Below are 23,405 nucleotides of genomic sequence, written 5' to 3'. Positions count from 1 at the left end.
TGTCTATAACTTTAATAAAATATTTTTTTGCAAGACAATATAGAATTTTTAGCCCAAAAACTAATATATATATATATATATATATATATATATATATATATATATATATATATATATATAATATATATTTTATATATATATATATATATATATATATATATATATATACACACACAGTATAAAAAGTATATCACAGATTTGTTATCTGAAGAAATGAGAGTTCTGGTTGAATAGACAAACCCATAGTGGAAATGTAAACATTGATCTGGTCCATAAAGGATATACAGGTTCAGGGGCTGAGCTGGTAATTGTGTTTATACTCGGTTGCCCACCTCCAGCTAAAGCCAAAAAAATCAGATGATGATCAGGAGACCCCTAGGTGGGATTACAGGAGGAAGAACTCTTAGGCCTCATACACACAACCGGTTTCCTCGGCAGAATCCATCAAGAAACTTGGTGGGAGAGCTTTTTTGCAGAGGAAACCGGCCGTGTGTACATTTTTCATGAAGGAAACTGTCGAGGAACTCGACGAGCAAAAAAGAGAGCAAGTTCTCTTTTCCCTCGAAGGGAGTCTCAATTTCCTCGTCGGGCTGGTTTTCGACGAGAAACTCGAGCGCGTGTATGCTAAGAAACCCGCGCTTGCTCAGAATAAAGTATGAGACGGGAGTAAAAGTAGCATTTGTAATGGAGATAACACATTTTTCAAGCTGTAACAGACAGAAAAGTGCAAATCGTCTCTCACCAAAGTTTTACTTAACACATAGTAACATAAAATTAGCAAAAGAAGCCCCCCAGGGTTGTGCCAGTGGAATCGAACTTCCCCTGAACGCCGAGTTTTGGTCTTGACAGTGTGCATGCAAAGCAAGCTTGTCGAGTTCCTCGACAAGCCTAACAAGGAACTCGACGGGGAAAACAATGTGTTTTCGCCCTACGAGTTCCTCGGTCATGTGTACGAGGCCTGAGAGGGGAATTTATCAAAACTGGAGCAGCCAGAATCTGGGCAGTTGTGTATGACAACTGTGACGGTATCGGTATGATATCCCCGTCAACGTTCCCTTCTTCCCATAACGAAAATCACCCCAATATTCCACAAGGAGGGATATTCCTGGAATCGCCCAGAAAGCCACACATGAGACAAGACTGGATGCTGGAACCAAGACACTTTATTGACACAAAAACTCAGCTTATATGTGGTTACAGCCTGTTAGGAACGCCCCCCTCACACAGTGGGGTTTCCCATACAGATTATAGGAGACAAGTCGGAGCCGACCATGCAGACACGTTTCTTTAGATAAAGACATCAGGGGAGTTAATTAATACACTGAAGCAATCAGAATAATTAACATACTACTTCTCTAATCATTTAGCCTGATGATACAATACACATCTTTTAAGGGTAAACACAGATCTTCTTTACACAACACAATAGATCAATTAACCTTTAGAATAGTGAGGGGACATTAGCACGTCAATAACCTGTTAGAGGAATGAATCACACATGAAATTCCTTTCTACCTCTAACACACATACATGGCTAGCAGGGAGCAGTACACTGAGACATATAGGCAAATGTATCACAATGGCCCCCCTTTTGCTCCCTGCTCCGGCAAATCCGGTTGGACCTTTCCTGGTCCAGTAGGGTTGACGGGTTTAGAGCTTTTAGTCCGAGGTTAACTCCGTTTGGCATGACTGACCTCCCTTGGCAACTGCTTCAGACTCAGGTATGTCACCGGGTCGTCAGATCACACGCCGGTCAGTCCCCAAGTCTTTGTGCGATCTGCAAAGTCACCAGAAGTCAGTGTGAAGACAGCGAATGGGTCTGTGCGCCGCCATCTAGGTGTCCCGCTATGGGAGGGGCAGGTTATGGCTCTGAAGTGACAATCACAGGAGATTCATAAAAAGAAAAAGTTATATTTGTTGAAATGCTGTAGCACTGGTGCTCAGAGTCCGGGGGGGGGGGAGAGAGAGAGGGGACTCAGAGCCCCATAAGGTCAGCCACCCCCTGCTCCCTCCGCAGCCGCCGGTTCTCCTCTTTGAGCTTCTCCAGCTCCATCTCCAGTTCATGGAGCCTGGGGGGGTCAGCCTGCTGTGACCTCAGGTGGTTGTTCTCCTCCTCCATGCGGCTTATGCACTCCTCCAGCTCTATGTACTCACGGATCAGATCCTGCTTGCTCATGTCCTGCAGGCTTTCCACGTGGTCCTTCATCATCAGGAACTGGGTGGTGGTGTAAGGGGCCACCGGTGGGCCCTTGGCGAACATCTCGGCCCGCATCTGGGGCGCCCGCTGCGATTCCATCTCCTCCAGTCGCTTCTTCTCCTCCCAGGTCCGCTGGTTATATGACTTCCAGGACCTCTTCTTCTTGGAGGGTAGCTGGCGGTGCCTCTTTCTGCCCAGCTCCCTCCAAGGCCCCTCCGGCTCATGGCTGTCGCCCATGACCAGCTGACAATGGTGTTCCCTGTTGTCCGTAATAACAGATTGTACCATGAGGGCTTCGTAAGGGGTGCCCAATGGTTCTTCCTGACCCAGCTCCTGGGGATCCCAAGCCGAGTCTACACAATGGGCTGCTGCTGGTGGGCGGTACCCAGGTTGAGACCAATTTGACCTGGTGTTGTCATTCATGGGGCAATTCTGCTTGAAGTGACCCAACTGTTTGCACCGGAAGCAGCGTTGTTCGTTGTCCTCCTGGCGTGGGTAGCGAGGGCTATATGTCATCGGTCTGTTAGGCGGTTGGTATCTAGCGGCTGGTGGGTGTGAGGGTGCCGTTGGTTGTGGGGGTTGTACCCGTGGTGTGACCTGGTTTGTCTTGCGAGTATCCGCATATTCATCCGCCAACTTCGCGGCCTCTGGTAGAGTCATGGGCCTGCGATCTCTCACCCAATCCTTGACGTCCGTCTGGATGTGATTGTAAAATTGCTCCAGGAGCATTAGTTGCAAAATGTCCTCTGCGGTGGTGGCCTGGATGCTGTTAACCCAGTTAGAGGCCGACAGGGACAACTGGCATGCCCATTCTGCGTAAGAATCTTTCGTGGTTTTGCGTGAGTCCCTGAACTTCTGTCGGTGGGACTCTGGGGTTACCGCATAACGAGCCAGGAGCACTTCTTTAACCCTGGCGTAGCTATGGATATCCTGATCTGGCACGGTCCGGAAAGCATCAGAAGCTTTGCCTGACAGTTTGCCTGACAATATTGCAACCCACTCTCTTCTAGCTATTCGGTGCAGGTTACATTGTCGCTCAAAATCCGCCAGGTAGTTATCAATTTCACAGTCCTTTTCATCAAAAGCTTTAAAAGCGCTAAACGGAATCTTCCTTGCGTCTGCTGTGCTGTACTCACTGTTCGGAGAAGGTGCGGCTGCTTGTTGGACTGCTGCCAGTTTTAACTGTAGTTCTGCGTCCCTTATTTCTTTAGCCTCCTTCGCTAACAGGTCCATCACTCTCAGCACCACATCTGCCGTTGGGTTCGGGCCGAACCACGCTAGCTTCTCTCTCATTAGCTTGTTGGCTGGCGATTCCTCCTCCTGAATCACTGGTGTCTCCATCTCTTGTACTGCTGGCGTTGCTGCAATCCCGTCCTCCTGGTCTAGCTCCATTGATTCTGCTATGATGACCCGCTTGGTTTTGTTGCTAGCAATCCTTCCACGAACTTCCAGTAGTTCTTCCAGTGTCTGCTTGGAATCCGGGTGTAAAGGAGAATAGAAGGGAAAAATCCCACTGCTACCAACCAATTGTGACGGTATCGGTATGATATCCCCGTCAACGTTCCCTTCTTCCCATAACGAAAATCACCCCAATATTCCACAAGGAGGGATATTCCTGGAATCGCCCAGAAAGCCACACATGAGACAAGACTGGATGCTGGAACCAAGACACTTTATTGACACAAAAACTCAGCTTATATGTGGTTACAGCCTGTTAGGAACGCCCCCCTCACACAGTGGGGTTTCCCATACAGATTATAGGAGACAAGTCGGAGCCGACCATGCAGACACGTTTCTTTAGATAAAGACATCAGGGGAGTTAATTAATACACTGAAGCAATCAGAATAATTAACATACTACTTCTCTAATCATTTAGCCTGATGATACAATACACATCTTTTAAGGGTAAACACAGATCTTCTTTACACAACACAATAGATCAATTAACCTTTAGAATAGTGAGGGGACATTAGCACGTCAATAACCTGTTAGAGGAATGAATCACACATGAAATTCCTTTCTACCTCTAACACACATACATGGCTAGCAGGGAGCAGTACACTGAGACATATAGGCAAATGTATCACAACAACCAATCAGCTTTCATATTTCATCTTCAAAGCTTAACTAAACAAGCTGAAGATAGAGTCTGATTGGTTGCTCCAGATTCTGACTGCTCCAGTTTTAATAAGTTCCACCATTAATGCCATATTATCAGCTTTCACTGCAGATTCTAATCATTTTTAAAATAATAAATGTACTCTTGTATCTTTATCTGATCAGTCTGGTGAAATAAAAGCACCACTACAATCTGCTTATACATCTATTATAGACAAATCAGATGACATATTTGTTGCTCTCTAAAAAAACATTTAAAACATTTCTAAGGTTTTATTCTGTCCATTTGGATATTAAGCGTTCCACATTAATTATACAGACAGTTTTCTTCCCTTCTAGATTAGTTATGGAGCCAGAGATACGTTGCTGAGTGATAGAAAGATGTATCCAAACTTTTTCCGGACAGTTCCGGATGATGAGATGCAATATGTGGCCATAGCAAAGTTACTGGAAAGGTTGAAGTGGAACTGGGTCGGGATCCTTACATCTGATGATGAATACGGAGAGAGGGAGATCCGACAACTCAGCAAACATTTATCCGATCATGGAATTTGTATTGAATTCAAGATTCTGGTGTCTAAAGAGAATTGTGATAAAATTCCTCCAGAGCTGCGGAGCTCAACCACGGAAGTTCTTATTATTTGTGGCTCAGTTAGTCTGACTTATTACAAGTTTTTGTATAATAATGTCCCTTATTACATGGAGAAAACATTTATTATACCAGATTCTTGGTCAATGAGTGAAATGTTTTTCATTCTCAGTAACTGCAGCTTGGTGTTTACATTCCCCCATCTCTACATAAAGGAAATGCTGAAATATTTTTATAGTATTTATCCATCCAGACACCAAAATGACCCCCTGATGGAGGATATTCTCATAACTCAATGTGGATGCTTTTCAAAAAACCAAATGAAAAATGTCCTTATTCCACACATACATAGACGTCCTCTTAGGAACTGCAGTTTGGGGAAACTTCCACTTGGTTTATATTATCCTGATGAGAAAACATCCTATAGAGTGTATATTTCAGTCTACATTTTGGCTCAAGCATTACATGACATGGATTTCTCTTTAAAAATAAATAACAAAAAATCTGAAATAAATCCACACACACTAAAGTATAAGGTGAGAGCGTCCAATGAAAGTTTACTCGTATCTTTTTATACTCGGTCAGTTCAGTACTGGAACACATTGGGGGTTATTTATAAAAGGAAAATCCACTTTGCACTACAAGTGCAAACTACAAGTGCAAAGTGCACATGAAATTGCACTGAAAGTGCACTTGGAAGTGCAGCCGCTGTAAATCTGAGGGGAAGATCTGAAATGCTGATTTTATTATACAATCTTGTTTAAGCTAAAATGCTGTTTTTTTATTATCCTTGCATGTCCCCCTCAGATCTACAGCGACTACACTTCCAAGTGCATTTGTGGTGCAAAGTGTATTTGCCTTTAGTAAATAACCCCCCATGTGTCCAGACAAAAATTACACCCAATTAAGGTTCATGTTTATTTCCCCTTTACTATTTGTTTTAACCCTTGAACCACTTTTAAACAAAATTAGAGCGAACCAAGATATTAAAGGGATATAAATATATAACAATACATATAAAATTGCAGCCTTTGCTGATGATATGCTTATTTTCTTATCAGAACCCCATATCTCCAAACCTAATCTTCTTCGAGACCTGGACCACTTCCACCTACTTTCAAATAAAAAAAAAAAAAAATCACACAAAATATAACGCTTTAAACTTCACAGCATCCTCAAGCTCAGTAGAATTATATAAGAAGAATTTCCCATTCACCTGGGCCAAACATAATATAACATACCTAGGAATTAAAATTCCCTCTAATTTGGAAAACCTTTTTAAATTACTTACACATACTGAAAGAAACACATGCAGACTTAAAGAGATGAAATTCTTTAAACGTCTCATGGTTTGGAAGAGCCTCCCTAATAAAGATGACAATTTTACCCCGATTTTTGTATGTCATGCAGACAATCCCCATCAATTTACCAGCATCATTCTTTGCCTCTTTCCGTAGGGCATGTTCTACCTTTGTCTGGAGGGGCAACAAACCTAGAATTAATTATACAAGACTAACCTTACCCAAAAATACAGGTGGAATAGCATTACCTGATTTAAGGAAATATCACCAAGCAGCTCTTATGGCACGAATAGTAGACTGGAACATCCACCAACAAGTTAAAGACTGGGTATCGTTAGAACAAATACAGTTCCCACAAGCAATTAAGTCTCTTTATTGGATTCACCCTAAACATCACCCAAAAATTATCAGAGCACACCCACTTGTAGGTCCCACACTAGATATCTTTCATAAAACCTTCAAGATCAATAAAACATCTCCATGGTGTAGTCCTCTCACACCCCTGAGAAACAACACTGGCCACACAAGGAAATCCTTGCCAAACACTTCTTTAAGAATGGGAAACCCTTATCCAGAGACGACTTGAACAAAGACATAAACCCATTTATAATCCCTCAGTGGAACTATATGCAAATTAGACATTTCCTGACCAGAAAAGAGTAAGCCCAACACTGGAAAAGACCCCTTACAACGCTAGAAGACCTATGCACAAAAAAATCCCCACACAGATACATCGTTTCATCCTCATACAACTCATTCTTTGTGGGAATGACTGATTTCTCCAGCGCATCATATCAGAATTGGGAAAAGGATCTAGATATTAGTCTAACAGAAGAAAACTGGGAAAAGATATACATGTACGCACATAAAGGATCCCTAAATGTGGCCACTCAAGAGTGTGGCTTCAAAATCATTACCAGACTATTCTTATTTCTACTATATCTTATTTATTCTACTTATTCTTCTATTTCCGTCTCCTTATCTTCTCCTCTTCCCCTTCTCTTTTCCCCTTCTTCTCTCCCCTACACCTATCCACGAGTAAGCGGTGTGTGAATATATGTTTAATGATGTTCCATGGGATGATTCCCTGGTTTTGGTTATTTGTACTTTCTCATTAAGTATGTGTACAGAGTCATATGATTGATGTACCTTTCTTGTAACGCCTGCTTTCTCATTTACTTCCTGTATAATGTCTGTATACAAAATTATTTTCCTTAATAAAAACTAATAAAAAAAAATCATTATCAGATGGTACAGAACCCCTTCTATTCTTTTTTTTTTTAATTATTCATTCTTTATTATTTTTTTCCATTCAAATTTCATAAAAAAAAAGGAACAAATGATTCCTTATGTGCATCATAATCTTAGTAGATATACAAAAAAGTGAGAACACCTTATATGGCATACTGAAAAAAAGGAGAAAAAGGAAAAACATCTACTGGAGTAAAAGAAACAACCGGGCCAGGAAGTCTATATATTATTTTACCTAATTCCGATATGAGAGCGTGAGAGTGATAACACCAAGTTTAACACACCTGCTCCCCATTCACACCTGAGACCTTGTAACACCAACTAATCACATGACACCGGGGAGGGAAAATGGCTAATTTGGCCCAATTTGAACATTTTCACTTTTGTTGCCAGCAGTTTAGACATTAATGGCTGTGTGTTGAGTTATTTTGAGGGGACAGCACATTTACACTGTTATACAAGCTGTACACTCACTACTTTACATTGTAGATACAAAGTGTAATTTCTTCGGTGTTGTCACATGAAAAGATAGAAGAAAATATTTACAAAAATGTGAGGGGTGTACTAACTTTTATGAGATACTGTATATGAGCCAGTGTTCATGGAATATAGTATTAATATTAACGTGCAGCATGCTAAACATGTGAGGGTTATGTTTAAATTGATGGATGATGGTTTCATAAAGGGACAGAGTCATGTGACTGGACATGTGACATATTAAGCACATTAGATCTAGTGTGTGTCTGGTCTTAATGGTCCCGGAAGGGACAGACAGGGTTAGAGTAGGATTAGCACAATGTAACAGCATAATGAGATGGAGTTGTGTGTATATGTATATATATATATCTGTACCTGTCCTCACATACATATAGGGGAGGTAGATTTCAACCAAAGTTACTTTGTTGGATGATGAAGGAAGTCAAGTACATTTGATGTAAGAGGGCACAACAGTTGTTTTCATCACATAGGGCACAAAAAGTCCCCTATTTAATGTACTTTTTTGACAGGTTCTCTTTATTGAGATATGCAGGATCTAAAAGACCCCAATGTCTCCTCTGTGCTCCACTAAATGTTTTACAATGAAGATCGCATTGCAAAACATTATTTTCCGGCTGAGCGAGCCGGGGACACCAAGAACTTGACCCGGAAGTGATGTCAAAGATGTCGCTATCTGGGTCACAAGAAGAAGGGGAGGAGAGTGGATGTGTGTCCGCTCTTCTCCTTCCCCTCCAGAAACCAGCACCTGCCATGGAGCTCTCAGGCCCGCAGATGGGCAAGCAGAGCCTGGTAAGCATGGCGGTGCTGGTACCGGGGGTGTATGAGAGCGATCCGCCGACAGCGGCGCCACCTGAATGCTCTTCCCTGACAGGCAGGAGGCTACTTGTCAGTTTCACACACAATTCCAGGGGCTGCAGACTCCGGATTGTGTGCAAAACCTCCCGCTGTCAGGTCTGTATGACAAACGGACCAGGCGGCAAAAGGGTTAAGTGGCTCTTCTCCAGAGTGAATACCTGTAATCTATTAGTCCTCATAGCTGACATCCTCCGTCCTCCTTGTTACTTGTGTTGCCATTTGCTGAACTCTTTCTAATTCATCGACATCTTTCCTGAGGATTGGTGACCAAAACTGAACTGTATATCCAAGATGAGGCTGAGCCAGTGTATTGTAAAGGGGAAGAATTATTGATTTATCTCTGGAGCGTTCACATTCACAAAGCAAATTGTGTATAAATAGTCCCAATAAAATGTATCTGATTATAAATGCTCAGCAAACAGGTCATCTCATCCTGATGACATTCTCTGATTGAGGTAAAACTAGATAAACAATCTATACTCAAATAAATTATTAAACGTTCTATATACTTGTTACCTATAATCATTTCTGTCATTATTTAAGCTGTCCCGCTATGTAAAAGAAGTCCAGTACAAGGATCCGAATGGCGAGGTCATGATTTTTAATGATAAAGGAGAACTGCCCAGCCCAATGGAAATTGTAAATTGGATTACAAGAATTAAAGATAGAAATATCACTGATTGGATGATTGTGGGTCACTTTGATGGGTCCCTTTCAGAGGGTCAGCAACTTACACTAGAACCAGAGCGAATATCATGGAAAGGAGACAAGGTGAGTTACACTGGGGAAGCTGATCCACAACTTATACAAGAAACATTCTAGTTTTGACCCTAAACCCATCTCCAGACAAAACCTAACCCCCTCCCCCCATCCTGTTCATAGACCACCAACATCTTCCCTGACTCATTCCATGGTGATTAGATGAAGGTGTCAGGTCTAGATGTGTGGATATAAATGCCAGGATATGTTCCTATCACTCATTATACCTGAAGAAGTGGATGAACTACAAAACATCTTCTTCATTACAGAACAAGTCCAGCTAAATGTGACTGACTACTATTACCTCCCCCCTCCTCATCACACAGACTGGGACATAGACACTCATAGAAGGACCCCGACTCCTGTGCACAGAAGAAGATAAAAGACTTTGGAATGGAATGATCGCCAGTATTATCCATTGCCAGATTTTATCCAGACCATCTGACCATAAAAAGAAGAAAATAAAGAGAGTAGTAATTCCCCCGATCAGAAATTTGCAGTTACTGTATATTCATAAAAAAGGAGCTACCTGGATTTCTGTATGAGTGACTCCTAAAATGTGGTTGATTTTTACATATAGTTACATAGTAGGTGAGGTTGAAAAAATACACAAGTTCATCAATCCAACCTATGTGTGTGATTTTATGTCAGTATTACATTGTATATCCCTGTATGTTGTGGTCATTCAGGTGATTATCTAATAGCTTTTTGAAATTATCGATGCTCCTCCCCCGCTTAAACCACCCCCTGTGGAAGAAACCGCTACATCCTTACCACTCTAGCAGTAAAAAACACTCTATGCCAGGGATATGCAATTAGCGGACCTCCAGCTGTTGAAAAACTACAAGTCCAATCATGCCTCTGCCTCTGGGTGTCATGCTTGTGGCTGTCAGAGTCTTGCTATGCCTCATGGGACTTGTAGTTCTGCCACAGCTGGAGGTCGGCTAATTGCATATCCCTGCTCTACGCAGTTTAAGGTTAAACTATTTTTCTTCTAATTTTAGTGAATGGCCGTGTGTGTTATTAAATTCCCTTTTTCGGAGAAGTTTTCTCCCTATTGTGGGGTCACCAGTAGGGATGAGCTTTGAGTCGAAACATTGCCTGTTCGGTGAACAGCGAACAATTTTACTCCAACGTAAAAATGCATATAAAAGCAAAGGAGAAAGCCTTCAAAAAATACAAGGCTGAGGGATCAGCATTCCAACTTTACAAAGGATGCAACAAGAAATGTAAGGGTGCAATCAGGGTGGCTATGATAGAACATGAAAGGCACATAGCGGAGGAGAGTAAAAAAAAATCCCAATAAATTATTTAAGTATATAAAGGGAGGTCAGATAATATTGGTCCCATAAAGAATAATGAAGGGAATTTGGTTACTAAGGATGGAGAGATGGCAAAGGTATTGAATTTATTCTTCTCCTCAGTCTTTACAGGGGGACTTCAGTAACCAAAATTGCAATATTTATCCTCATGACACATCACAGGAAGCCCCCTCATGGCTAACAGAGTTAGAATTAGAAATAGACTTGAAAAATGTAATATTACTATGTCACCAGAACCAGATGGCTTGCATCCGATGGTCCTTAAAGGAACACTAAAGGTTCGTTTTTTATTAGATCAATTGATTGCTGTAAGCTAGGAGCATTTAAATATCAGTTACCTCGTTTTTCCTTTTGACCTCCAAAATACAGTAATCCAGGTTTGAAAATGCCATTTCCTGTCTCTCCTCTTCTTGCTTTCCACCAGCATGTGAGCCGTTTTGCATGGTGGAAAGCAGAATGTGCTCATCCCCTCCCTATGACTACAGCCCTGCGTGAAGATGATCTCTTATCCCTCACAGGCATGGAGGCTAAGCCTAATGGGAACTGTAGTTCCCATTAGGCCGTGATGTAGCAAGAATGAATGCGCACCGCAAACCAGGAAGTCAGTGAGAATAATGATTCAGGAGTGACGGAGGTTAACAAAACAGCACGATTTCAACAGGTATCAAACTCGTTATAATGAAAAACATTACTTTTTACTTAATCAGCTACTGTCAGACTTTAATTTAAGAGGAAAATATTCTTGCCTTTACAACCCCTTTAAGGAACTCAGTCAAGTAATTGCCAAGCCAATGTTCCTAATTTTTATGAATAGTCTACCGACTGGAATGGTACCAGCTGATTGGAGAAAAGTCAATGTAGCGCCAATATTTTAAAAAAAGAGCCAAAATACATCCCTGGGAATTACAGACCAGTTAGCCTAACATCAATTGAATGCAAGCTCTAGGAGGGGATTATAAGGGACTATATACAAGATTTTAGTAATGACAACAGTATCATTATTAGTAATCAGCATGGATTCATAAAGAATTGTTCTTGCCAAGCCAATCTATTTACCTTCTATGAGGAGGTGAGCTGCCATCTAGAAAAAGGAAGGCCCGTAGACGTGGTATATCTGGATTTTGCAAAAACATTTGACACAGTTCCCCATAGACATTTACCGTACAAAGTAAGGTCCGTTGGCATGGAGAAGTCGCCCCAATTCCCCAGGAACCCAAACCCCTCCTTTCTACACCAGCTCCTCAGCCACTTGTTTGCTTCCCTAATCTCCCTCTGCCTTTCTGGTGTGGCTCGAAGTACCGGTAGTAATTCTGAGAATACTACCTTGGAAGTCCTTTTCCTCAATTTAGCTCCTAAGTCCCTAAAATAGTTTTTTAGGACACTCCATCTCCTTCTGACTTTGTCATTGGTGCCAACGTGCACCATGGCAGCTGGGGTTTCCCCACCCACTCTCAGTAATCTTTGTGTAAGGTCTTTGTGACAGATTGCCCTCTCTATCCTTCTAAGAATTTTCACTTTGGATTATTAAAGCAGAGTTTATACTGTACTGATTTTTATTGCTGTAACCATTCTAATGAAAGGATTCTGCTAGTACTCCTAGATGTCTATTTTTGTCTTCTGGATCAGAACATATTCTGTGGTATCCAGACTAATGAAGGGCCACCTTCTGGAATGGTCCATGTGTTTCTACCAAGGTATACTGTACATGCTGCTTCATTGTAAACATCAGAAGCTCGGCTTCCCTACACTATTATATCTGTACTTTTACTCTTGAATAGATCATATAGCTCTATATTATCTCAGGTCCCAAGAGGTCAATGCTCCGAGGAATGTCTTCCGGGGTTCAGAAAATCTGTAAGAGAAGGATATCACCCATGTTGTTATAATTGTGCTCCGTGTTCAGAAGGAGAAATATCAAACCAATCTGGTAAGCTTTATGTTTCATTTAAAGGGGTTGTAAAGCTTTGCTGTATTTTCTTCTCAATGCATCCTATACATTAAGGTGAAACAACACCTTGCAGTCACCGGCCCCCCGAGCCCCCGTTTTACTTACCTGAGCACCGAATCTCTGTTGTCGTGATCCTGTGTTGCTTTCCCCCAGACCTTGTCTGCTCTTCATTGGATGATTGATAGCAGCGCCGCCATTAGCTCCCGCTGCTGTCAATCTAATCAATGACATGGCACTCGGGGGGGCGACTATGGCCGCCAACTGTATCACACGGGAGCATGCCCGCAAGGTGACCCCCTCAGGAGAGAGCTTCCCAGAGGGGGTTAGCTCTTGCGGGGAGGAGCCGCGAGAGCCTCTGTGGGACCCCAGAAGAGGACAATCATGGCCACTCTGTGAAAAACGAACTGCACAGTGGAGGTAGGTATGATATGTGTGTTTGTTTTTTAAAACCCTGAACCTTTGTGTCCCTTTAAGAATAAATTCTGATATTGAATTAAAAAATGAAAACATTTAAAGTCCTTTAAAGTGATTCTGTACACACTTTACACTTTGCAGGCTGAAAATCTCCCTAAATTGATTATTGATGCGGCCTTCTGCACTTGTCTTCTACCTCTGACCCTTCTGGGAGTGTTGGAGGCTTTCTCAAGCAAGCAACTGGAAGCTCCTTCCTCCTCCCATCTGTCTGACAAAGCCTCTGACACGTTTAAATTTATCTAAAAGAAATGATCTGGAAAATGATTTCACTGAAAAGACCAAACGTGATAAAATAAGGGAATTTCATTGTTATATAGTTACATAGTTAGTCAGGTTGAAAAAAGACACCATCCAGTTCAACCATAAAAAAATAAAATAAAAAAATAAAATGAAAAAACCCAGCAGAGCGATGATCCAATTTGCTACATCAGGGGACAAAAATTATTTCCTGATCCCCCGAGAGGCAATCAGATTTTTCCCGGATCAACTTTACCTATAAATGTCAGTACCCAGTTATATTCTGTACATTTAGGAAAGTTTCCAGACCTTTCTTAACCACTTCCCACCCGCCTGACGAGTTTTTACGGCCACAATGTGGCTCTAAAATGCCGGGAGGCCGTCTATATACGGCCTCCAGCCACTGGGGGGAGCTTGAGCGCTGCTGCCGGCGCCCACACATCCGCCGTGTCACTGAGGCGCCGATGCGTGTGCCTGGCGGCCGCGATGTCCGCCAGGCACCCGCAATCGGCAGTCACAGAGACAGGGACATGGATCTCTGTGTGTAAACACAGAGATCCATGTCCTGTCAGGGAGAGGAGACCAATGGTGTGTCCCTTGTACATAGGGACACAGATCGGTCACCTCCCCCAGTCAGTCCTTCCCACAGTAACAATCACCTAGCAGGGCACACATTAACCCCTTCCTCACCCCTAGTATTAACCCCTTCCCTGCCAGTCACATTTATACGGTAATCAGTGCATTTTTATAGCAGTGTTCGCTGTATAAATGTGAATGGTCCCAAAGATGTGTCAAAAGTGTCCGATGTGTCCGCCATAATATCACAGTCCTGACAAAAATCACAGATCGCCACTAGTAAAAAAAAAATAATAATAAAAAACAAATGTCATAATTATATCCCCTATTTTGTAGGCGCTATAACGTTTGCGCAAACCAGTCACTATACGCTTATTGAGATTTTTATTTTTACCAAAAATATGTAGAAGAATACGTATCGGCTTAAACTGAGAACATTTTTTTTTTTAAAATTTGATATTTATTATAGCAAAAAGTATTTTTTTTTTCAAAATTGTCGCTCTATTTTTGTTTATATAGCAAAAAAAAATCGCAGATATGATAAAATAGTACCATAATAAAGCTCTATTTGTGGGGAAAAAAAGGACGTCAATTTTGTTTGGGAGTCACGTCGCCTGACCGTGCATTTGTCATTCAAAGCGTGACAGTGCTGAAAGCTGAAATTTCACCTGGGCAGGAAGGGGGTATATGTGCCCAGTAAGCAAGGGGTTAAAGCAATCTACTGAGCTGGCCAGAACCACCTCTAGAGGGAGTCTGTTTCACATTTTCACAGCTCTTACTGTGAAGAAACCTTTCCGTATTTGGAGATGAAATCTCTTTTCCTCTAGATGTAAAGAGCGCCCCCTTGTCCTCAGTGATGACCGTAAAGTGAATAACTCAACACCAAGTTCACTATATGGACCCCTTATATATTTGTACATGTTGATCATATCCCCCCTTATTCTCCTCTTCTCATGAGAGAATACATTCAGTTCCTCTAATCTTTCCTCATAGCTGAGCTCCTCCATGCCTCTTATCAGTTTGGTTGCCCTTCTCTGCACTTTCTCCAGTTCTCCGATATCCTTTTTTTGAGAACTGGAGCCCAAAACTGAACTGCAAATTCCAGATGAGGTCTTACTAATGATTTGTACAGATGATGTCTCTCTCTCTGGAGTCCATCCCTCTCTATACAAGAAAGGACTCCCCCCCTTGGAGACCGCAGCTTGGCATTGCATGTTATTATTGAGTTTATGATCTACCAAAACCCCCAGATCCTTCTCCACTACGGATCCTCCCAGATCCTTCTCCACTATGGATCCCCCCAGATCCTTCTCCACTACGGATCCCCCCAGATCCTTCTCCACTACAGATCCCCCCAGATCCTTCTCCACTATGGATCCCCCCAGATCCTTCTCCACTACAGATCCCCCCAGATCCTCCTCCACTACGGATCCCCCAGATCCTTCTCCACTACGGATCCCCCCAGTTGTACTCCTTCTAGTATGTATGATGCATATTCTTAGCCCCCAAGTGCATTTATCAACATTAAACCTCATCTGCCACATAGTCACCCAATTAGACAGAGCATTGAGGTTGGCTTGTAAATTGGAGACATCCTGTAAGGACGTTATTCCACTGCATAGCTTGGTGTCATCTGCAAAGACAGAAATGTTACTTTTGATCTCAGACCATATATCATTTATAAAGATATTAAAAAGTAAGGGTCCCAGCACTGAACCTTGGGGTACACCACTGATAACCTTCCACCATTCAGAGTAAGAATCATTAACCACGACTCTCCGAATTCTGTCTTTTAGCCAGTTTTCTATCCATTTACAAACTGATATATCCAATCCTGTAGACTTTACCTTACACATGAGCCGTGTGTGCGGAACTGTATCGAATGCTTTTGCAAAATCCAAGTATACCACGTCCACAGCCACCCCTCTGTCCAAGTATACCATGTCCACCGCCACCCCTCTGTCCAAGTATACCATGTCCACTGCAACCCCTCTGTCCAAGTATACCACGTCCACCGCCACCCCTCTGTCCAATTATACCACGTTCAATGCCACCCCTCTGTCCAAGTATACCACGTCAAATGCCACCCCTCTGTCCAAGTATTCCACATCCACCGCCACTCCTCTGTCCAAGTATACCACGTCCACCGGCGCCCCTCTTTCCAAGTATTCCACATCCACCGCCACTCCTCTGTCAAAGTATACCACGTCCACCACCATCCCTCTGTCCAAGTATACCACGTCCACAGCCACTCCTCTGTCCAATTATACCATGTCCACCGCCATCCCTCTGTCCAAGTATACCATGTCCACCGCCACCCCTCTGTCCAAGTATACCACGTCCATGCCATCCCTCTGTCCAAGTATTCCACATCCACCGCCACTCCTGTGTCCAAGTATACCACGTCCACCGGCGCCCCTCTGTCCAAGTATTCCACATCCACTGCCACTCCTCTGTCCAAGTATACCACGTCCACCACCATCCCTCTGTCCAAGTATACCACGTCCACAGCCACTCCTCTGTCCAATTATACCACGTTCAACGCCACCCCTCTGTCCAAGTATACCATGTCCACTGCCACCCCTCTGTCCAAGTATACCACGTCCACTGCCACCCCTCTGTCCAAGTATATCACGTCCACCGCCACCCCTCTTTTCAAGTATACCACGTCCACTGCCACCCCTCTGTCCATGGTTTTACTTACTTCTCCATAAAAATAAATCAGGTTTGTCTGACAACTTCTGTCTTTAACCTCCCTAGCGGTATGATTATTTCAGATTGTAGGTGCTGAAAGCGGTACCATTATTTGCAAGGACATTTGGTGTTTTATACTGTAGGCCTGTAATTCTTAGGAACTCACTTAAATCTGACCAAACAAGAGTCTAGTAGGCATCCCGGGTATGACATTTTTTAAAAACAAAATTATAAATTGTAATATAATAAATAATTATAAATAATTATAACAAATAATAATATAATTATAATAAAAATTATTCAATCATGTAATCAACTCAAAATCACTAAAGTTTGCTCAGTTGCAGAATTGTCGCTGTCATTACTTTTATTTTTTTATGACGAATTTCCCCACAAATCGCTATCGCACAATTCTGCAAGTGATTATAATTTATTATCGCTGTTTTCTAGATGCTCTAAAACCATTTTTGACATAAAGGGACACTTTTGGTTGCTATTAGCAATCTACAGTTTGCAGGCAGAAAGAACAGTTTTTATTATATAAAAATATATATTTATATATATGTAGGGCACTGGGCAGACCACTAGGGACAAGGGGAGGGGGGTGTATTTTTTACATACAGTACTGTAATCTATAAGATTACAGTATACTGTATGTACTGTAAGGTGTTTGTTTCCGTTTTTGAATTTGGCGCTGTTCTCCGCCCCCGTGCTTCGTAACGTTGCAGGGAACAGAGATCCGCGGCACACAGAGGCACTGTGTGAATCGAGTAAGGACCCGCTCGCTCACACAGTGCGGTGGCATCCCTGGATCCAGGGACAAGGTAAGTAAACCCTGCCTATGGATGCTGCAAGGCGAGCCCGAGTCTGACTCTGGGTTATCGATCCTAGCAAAAAAATGTAACCCCGAGTCAGACTCTGGAATACCGCCAGGGGGGTTAATGAATCCTTGCGTAGCCCTTTGAGCACCTACGGAGCACCGCCGGTTCAGTGGCCAAATCTGCAGAGGAAGAGGCCATAGAGGAAGAAGAAGAGGAGGGGGTGGATGAGAGAACTGTGGCAGAATCACCACTAGCATTTTGGAGGTGAGGTGGCGGAACAAGCTCCAACAATACTGAACCATTTCCTGCATCCTTCCAAGCTGCCAGCAGAGTTATCCAGTGCACCATGAAATAAAGGTAATGTCCCTGTCCATGCCTGCTGCTCGCCCTGTCCAACGAGGCCAAGACATGGCCTTCCACATGCCGGTACATAGCCAGAATGGACTTCCGTGAAAAGAAATGGTGCTTGGGAACCTGCCACTGAGGTACCGCACATTCCACAAATTCACGAAAGAGGGCATAGTCTACCAGCTGAAAAGGCAGCAGTTGCAGTGCTAGCAATTTGGCCAAGCTAGCATTCAGACGCTAAGCATATGGATGGCTGGGACCGAATTTCTTTTGATGGTTTAGCAACTGGGGTAGGGAAATTTGCCTACTAAAATCAGATGGTGGTGTACTGCTAGAAGATTGGCCGCAAGTACTTGGGACACCTATTGCTATATCTTCATTCCTCTCAGTGCAGGTTTCTGAGATGACTGGACGTATGGTGGGTTTGGAGATCCCAGATGAGGAGCAAGGAGAAGTCTGCCTTGTTCTTTGATGTGGGTCTTTCAAGTGCTGTTGCCAATGGACTGCATGGGAGGTCGTCATATGTCTGGTCAAGCATGTGGTGCCCAAAAGGCTGCTGTTTTGGCCACGCTTGATCTGCTTAAGACATAGCTTGCAAACAGCAATGGTGCGATCTGCTGCACACATCTCAAATAAGGCCCACACCAAAGAACTTTTCAAAATCAGCGGGGAGTCAGCAGCGACCTGCACCTGCTTAGCTCTGCAGTGTGATGCAATAGAATGGCTGCCCCCTGGAGGGCATCCTGACTCGTTGGAGATGTGCCTCCTCCTTCTCCTCTCTTCTATTAGACACCCAAGTAGAGTCAGCGACCTCATCATCCCCTCCCTGCTCATCACTAGAGCAAACTTGTCAGTATGCTGCAACTGGGGGAACATGACTGCCAGTTTCTTGTCCTTCATGGACGCCCCCTCTCCCTCGGAGCCTTCAAATTGCTGCGCATCCTCCAGCAACATGTACCCGACACTGCGGTCGAATAGTTCACGAACTCCTCCGTGCCTGATGGTGGGGCTACAGAAGGAGTGACTGTGGACAAGGAGCCGGTGGAATAGACCGCTTTGGCAGCTGCATTGGAAGGCAAACTACTCTGAGACTGGTGAAAGAGGATGCGGAGGATGAGGACGGCTTTGTTATCCACTTCACAAACTCTTATGCATGTTGTAGCTCAATAACACGGCCAGCAGCAGAAAAATAGGACACGTGTCCCCCATGGCCACGTGCAGAGGATGTACCATGTCCACGACCAGCACTGTTGACTGTAGACACAGAGCCTGCTTGCCCTCTTTTAGTGGCCTGTGAGTGTCTGCCTCTCCTTGGTGGCCTTCCAGACATGATGTAAATTTTGTTTTGCAACACCACACTACACTGTATTAGATACTGTGTACACCACCAGAAAAGTGCACTACAGCTGCACTTTATTGTGTACACCACCAGAAAAGTAGTAGAAAAAGTACTCCAGGAATGCACTGCAGTCAGATATAGGCTACACTGGATGCAGAATATATATATATATATCACACTCTCCCGGTCCACACCAACAACACACTACACAGGGCCACCGTGCAGGCAGCATTACATAGTGTGGGGCGTGGACTTAGTTCCACTGAGCCATGATTATGGCTCTTTTAGCAGAGGGCGCTGGTATTGGCCAAAGCATGCAGGCCATGGCGCGTGCTTTGGCTAATCATCATACAGCAATGCACTGTGATCTCGCAGTGCATTATGGGGCGTACCACAGCGCTAGAATTTGCCGTGTAATGTTTGTTTTTTCGGCGAACGTGTGAACACCCGATGTTCGAATCAAACTTATGTTCGACCCGAACCTCAAACTCATCCCTAGTAATGCCCCCCGGATTCTCAACCAGGTGGGTTGAGGATTTCCATGGAGCTGTGCCAGTCAGAGGAAACTTGCTTTTCAGTTTCCTCAGACTTTGGTAAAGTCTGTTTTGGGACCTGAAGCCTGGAGATTTCAAAATGATCCGGGTGGGGTAAAATATCTATTCCTGGGTCCAGATTTTGTGAACAGCCAGCACACTAATTGGTCAGGTGGGTGCTGGGCTTTTAGTAGTGACCTGACTATGGTTCGGGGCTCCATCTGGCATACAGAGGAGGGCTCTGTCCCAGAGTACAGATGGAAGCCAGAGCAACACGCCAGAGCTAAAGTGTTGTATGTATAAGCCTGGAGGCTGAATGTCTATTTCTTTGCAAGTGTGAAATGCTGAAAATCCCTGTGAGGTAAACGTGTTGTTTTTGTTTTTTCTGGAACTCTGAACTTTCTTTTAATAAAATTGAGCAAGAAAAGTGAGTGGAAGAGTTTTTCGGGCAACCATCCTACATATCCCAGATCAAAAGATCACAGCCTTTTTGACCCCAGACTGTGAAGCTGAGGGTCCATTATTTTTGTTGAGTTGGGCCACCGAAGGGGGAGTGTGGCACCTCACACTTTGCAAGTTTGGAGCACCGTTGCAATTTATTCAATTACTATATGAGCACCAAGCACTTTACAGATTTGTGTATATTATTTTTGTTGTATTTTGATTGCGTATGGCACAAGTATATTGATTTATATGGCATCAACCACTATGAATTGTATAGAATAATACATACTGCCAGCGCTGTTATATATATATATTTTCTAAAACTGTGTGATAGATTACTATAACTAATTATATTTCCCTTTAAGTCTAGCACACACGGGCTGAATATCGGGTGACATTTGTCCAATATGTAAGGCAGCCAACCTAACAGAAGCTGGCTGCCGATCTGTTCTGGCAGGGGGCCATCTCCCTATCAGAACACCAAAGCTCAGTGGGGGAGATCACTGTACTAACATTATTTTGGAGCTCTCCAGTTTTTTTTTCTTAAACCGAGGGGGTTGAATGGAAAAAAAAATGTCAGTGTGCACTAGGCTTAAATCTCCCCCAATGCACTAATGGAACTCCTATTGCTAGTTGTAAGACACCACAAGACAATTCATTATCTCAGAAGCTCTAACTACGATGCTCATTGTGTTTGTATTGTTCTTCCTGCAGACAGTGAAAACTGCATGAAATGTCCTGATGATGAATGGCCAAATGAGAAGAAGGATCGGTGTGTTCCAAGAGTGGTGGAATTTCTCTCCTACACTGATGATCCCATTGTTGGAGTATTTTCAGCTGTCTCCATCCTCTGTTGTCTTCTGACTGGTTTAATATTGGGGATATTTATACATTACCAGGACACCCCCATTGTTAAAGCCAATAACCGGAACCTGAGCTATCTTCTCCTGGTCTCCATCATGCTGAGCTTCCTCTGTGTCTTCTTGTTCCTCGGCCATCCAGTAGATGTGACCTGCATGCTGCGTGTCACCTCTTTTGGTGTCATCTTCTCAGTTGCCGTCTCTTCTCTACTTGCCAAAAGTATCATGGTGTGTATTGCTTTTAAAGCCACCAAACCCGGGAGTCCCTGGAGGAAATGGATGGGAGCCAAACTGTCCAATTTTATCATTTTTGTCTTTTCACTGGTTCAACTCATAATCTGTGTCACTTGGTTGTCTATTTCTCCCCCCTTCCAGGATTGGGACATTCACTCTTATCAGGGGAAGATCATCATTCAGTGTAATGAGGGTTCAGTTATCGGCTTCTACTCTGTCCTGGGATATATGGGGCTTCTGGCAGCTGTGAGCTTCATTATCGCTTTTTTAGCCAGGACATTACCGGACAGTTTTAATGAGGCCCAGTACATCACCTTCAGCATGCTGGTGTTCTGCAGTGTCTGGATTGCCATGATCCCAGCCTATCTGAGCACCAGAGGGAAATACATGGTGGCTGTGGAGGTTTTTGCTATAATGGCCTCAAGTTCTGGACTTCTTGGCTGTATATTTTTCCCAAAATGTTACATAATTCTGTTCAGACCTGACCTGAATACAAAAGCAGCAATCCACTAATATATATGGAGGAACGCCGGGTTACCAGTAGTCATAGCATTATCTCTATTATTGTTAATTTTAGTATTTTGCTAGAGTATTGAGAATGAACATTGTTTAGTTTAAATATTTAATTCTTACCTCTCTGATGGATGGTTTAATTTCTGCTCTGGACACCGCTAGGATCACACACTTTGGGTTGGTTGGAAACCTTGTCCCCTGTGGGGTGTAGTGGTTCCTCCCACCAGCTGTTACATCACTACAGAACAATATAGTCACTCAGTGAGGAGGAACCACAGTGACCAGAGGAGGACAAAGTATCCAAATCATCCTAAAGTGTCAGATACCAGAGACACCATCACTCTTCAAGAGAGGGAAGATTTCACTCACCACCTTTCCGAAGATAAATATTAAATATTAAATATTAAATGTTCTATTATAAGCTGATTGTAATGTATTTTTAGTGTCAGGGCCACTTTATTATATTGTATGTAGATGTATCCGGATATATTAATAAATACATTTTGTTGGTGTATTCAAAAATTATATTTAATATTAGTTAAAGTTGATGAGATTATGTCCTCAGTAATTCACATGTTAAGAGATAAGTTGAGTACATTTTAAAGGATATTAACTTTCTCGGACCTAATAAAAAAAAATCCTTGTATATATTTCTTTGTATATATTTCTTTGTATATATTTCTTTGTAAACTTCTACCACAAGGGAGTATTTGGCTTCCCCATACAATGCTGCAGAGACAACACTCCTACCCCAAACCTCGCCAGATCCTGATATGAAAACCTCCAAAGCTAAAAACAGGTTCCAGGTGCTCATTGATCAATCACAGGATTTATTCTGAAGAAGACATTAAACATTAGAATTATGTTGGCTTAATATGTTTTGAAATGAATGTTCTTACCCATAAGGGCCCCAATCCTTTCCTATAAGTATTAAAATCATACACAGCACTGCATTAAAAAAAAATAACAAAAAAATAATATATATATATATATATATATATATATATATATATACAGTACAGACCAAAAGTTTGGACACAGCTTCTCATTCAAAGAGTTTACTTTATTTTCATGACTATGAAAATTGTAGATTCACACTGAAGGCATCAAAACTAAATATAAAAATAAATAAAATATATTTCATATTCTAGGTTCTTCAAAGTAGCCACCTTTTGCTTTGATTACTGCTTGACACACTCTTGGCATTCTCTTGATGAGCTTCAAGAGGTAGTCACCTGGCACAGCACCCCATCACTCTCCTTCTTGGTCAAATAGCCCTTACACAACCTGGAGGTGTGTTTGGGGTCATTGTCCTGTTGAAAAATAAATGATGGTCCAACTAAATGCAAACCGGATGGAATAGCATGGCGCTGCAAGATGCTGTAGTAGCCTTGCTGGTTCAGTATGCCTTCAGTTTTGAATAAATCCCCAACAGTGTCACCAGCAAAGCACCCCCACACCATCACACCTCCTCCTCCATGCTTCACGGTGGG

At 42.8% G+C, this 23,405-nt stretch overlaps 1 protein-coding gene across 1 annotated transcript in view; it reads left to right on the top strand.

The window, feature by feature from the left end:
* Positions 1 to 22,544, top strand: part of LOC120917223 (vomeronasal type-2 receptor 26-like) — a 31,715-nt gene extending 9,171 nt beyond the window's left edge. The window contains exons 5-8 of the mRNA XM_040328766.1: positions 4,656 to 4,967; positions 9,354 to 9,581; positions 12,695 to 12,818; positions 21,020 to 22,544. Of these exons, the coding sequence (XP_040184700.1) occupies positions 4,656 to 4,967; positions 9,354 to 9,581; positions 12,695 to 12,818; positions 21,020 to 21,912 (1,557 nt within the window). The 3' untranslated portion in view covers positions 21,913 to 22,544. The remainder of the gene's footprint in view (positions 1 to 4,655; positions 4,968 to 9,353; positions 9,582 to 12,694; positions 12,819 to 21,019) is intronic.
* The last annotated feature ends 861 nt before the right edge of the window (positions 22,545 to 23,405 follow it).

Source organism: Rana temporaria, chromosome 1 (genome assembly GCF_905171775.1).
Source record: "Rana temporaria chromosome 1, aRanTem1.1, whole genome shotgun sequence".
NCBI classification, from domain to species: Eukaryota; Metazoa; Chordata; class Amphibia; order Anura; family Ranidae; genus Rana; species Rana temporaria.
This window is presented reverse-complemented; position numbering and strand designations above follow the sequence as displayed.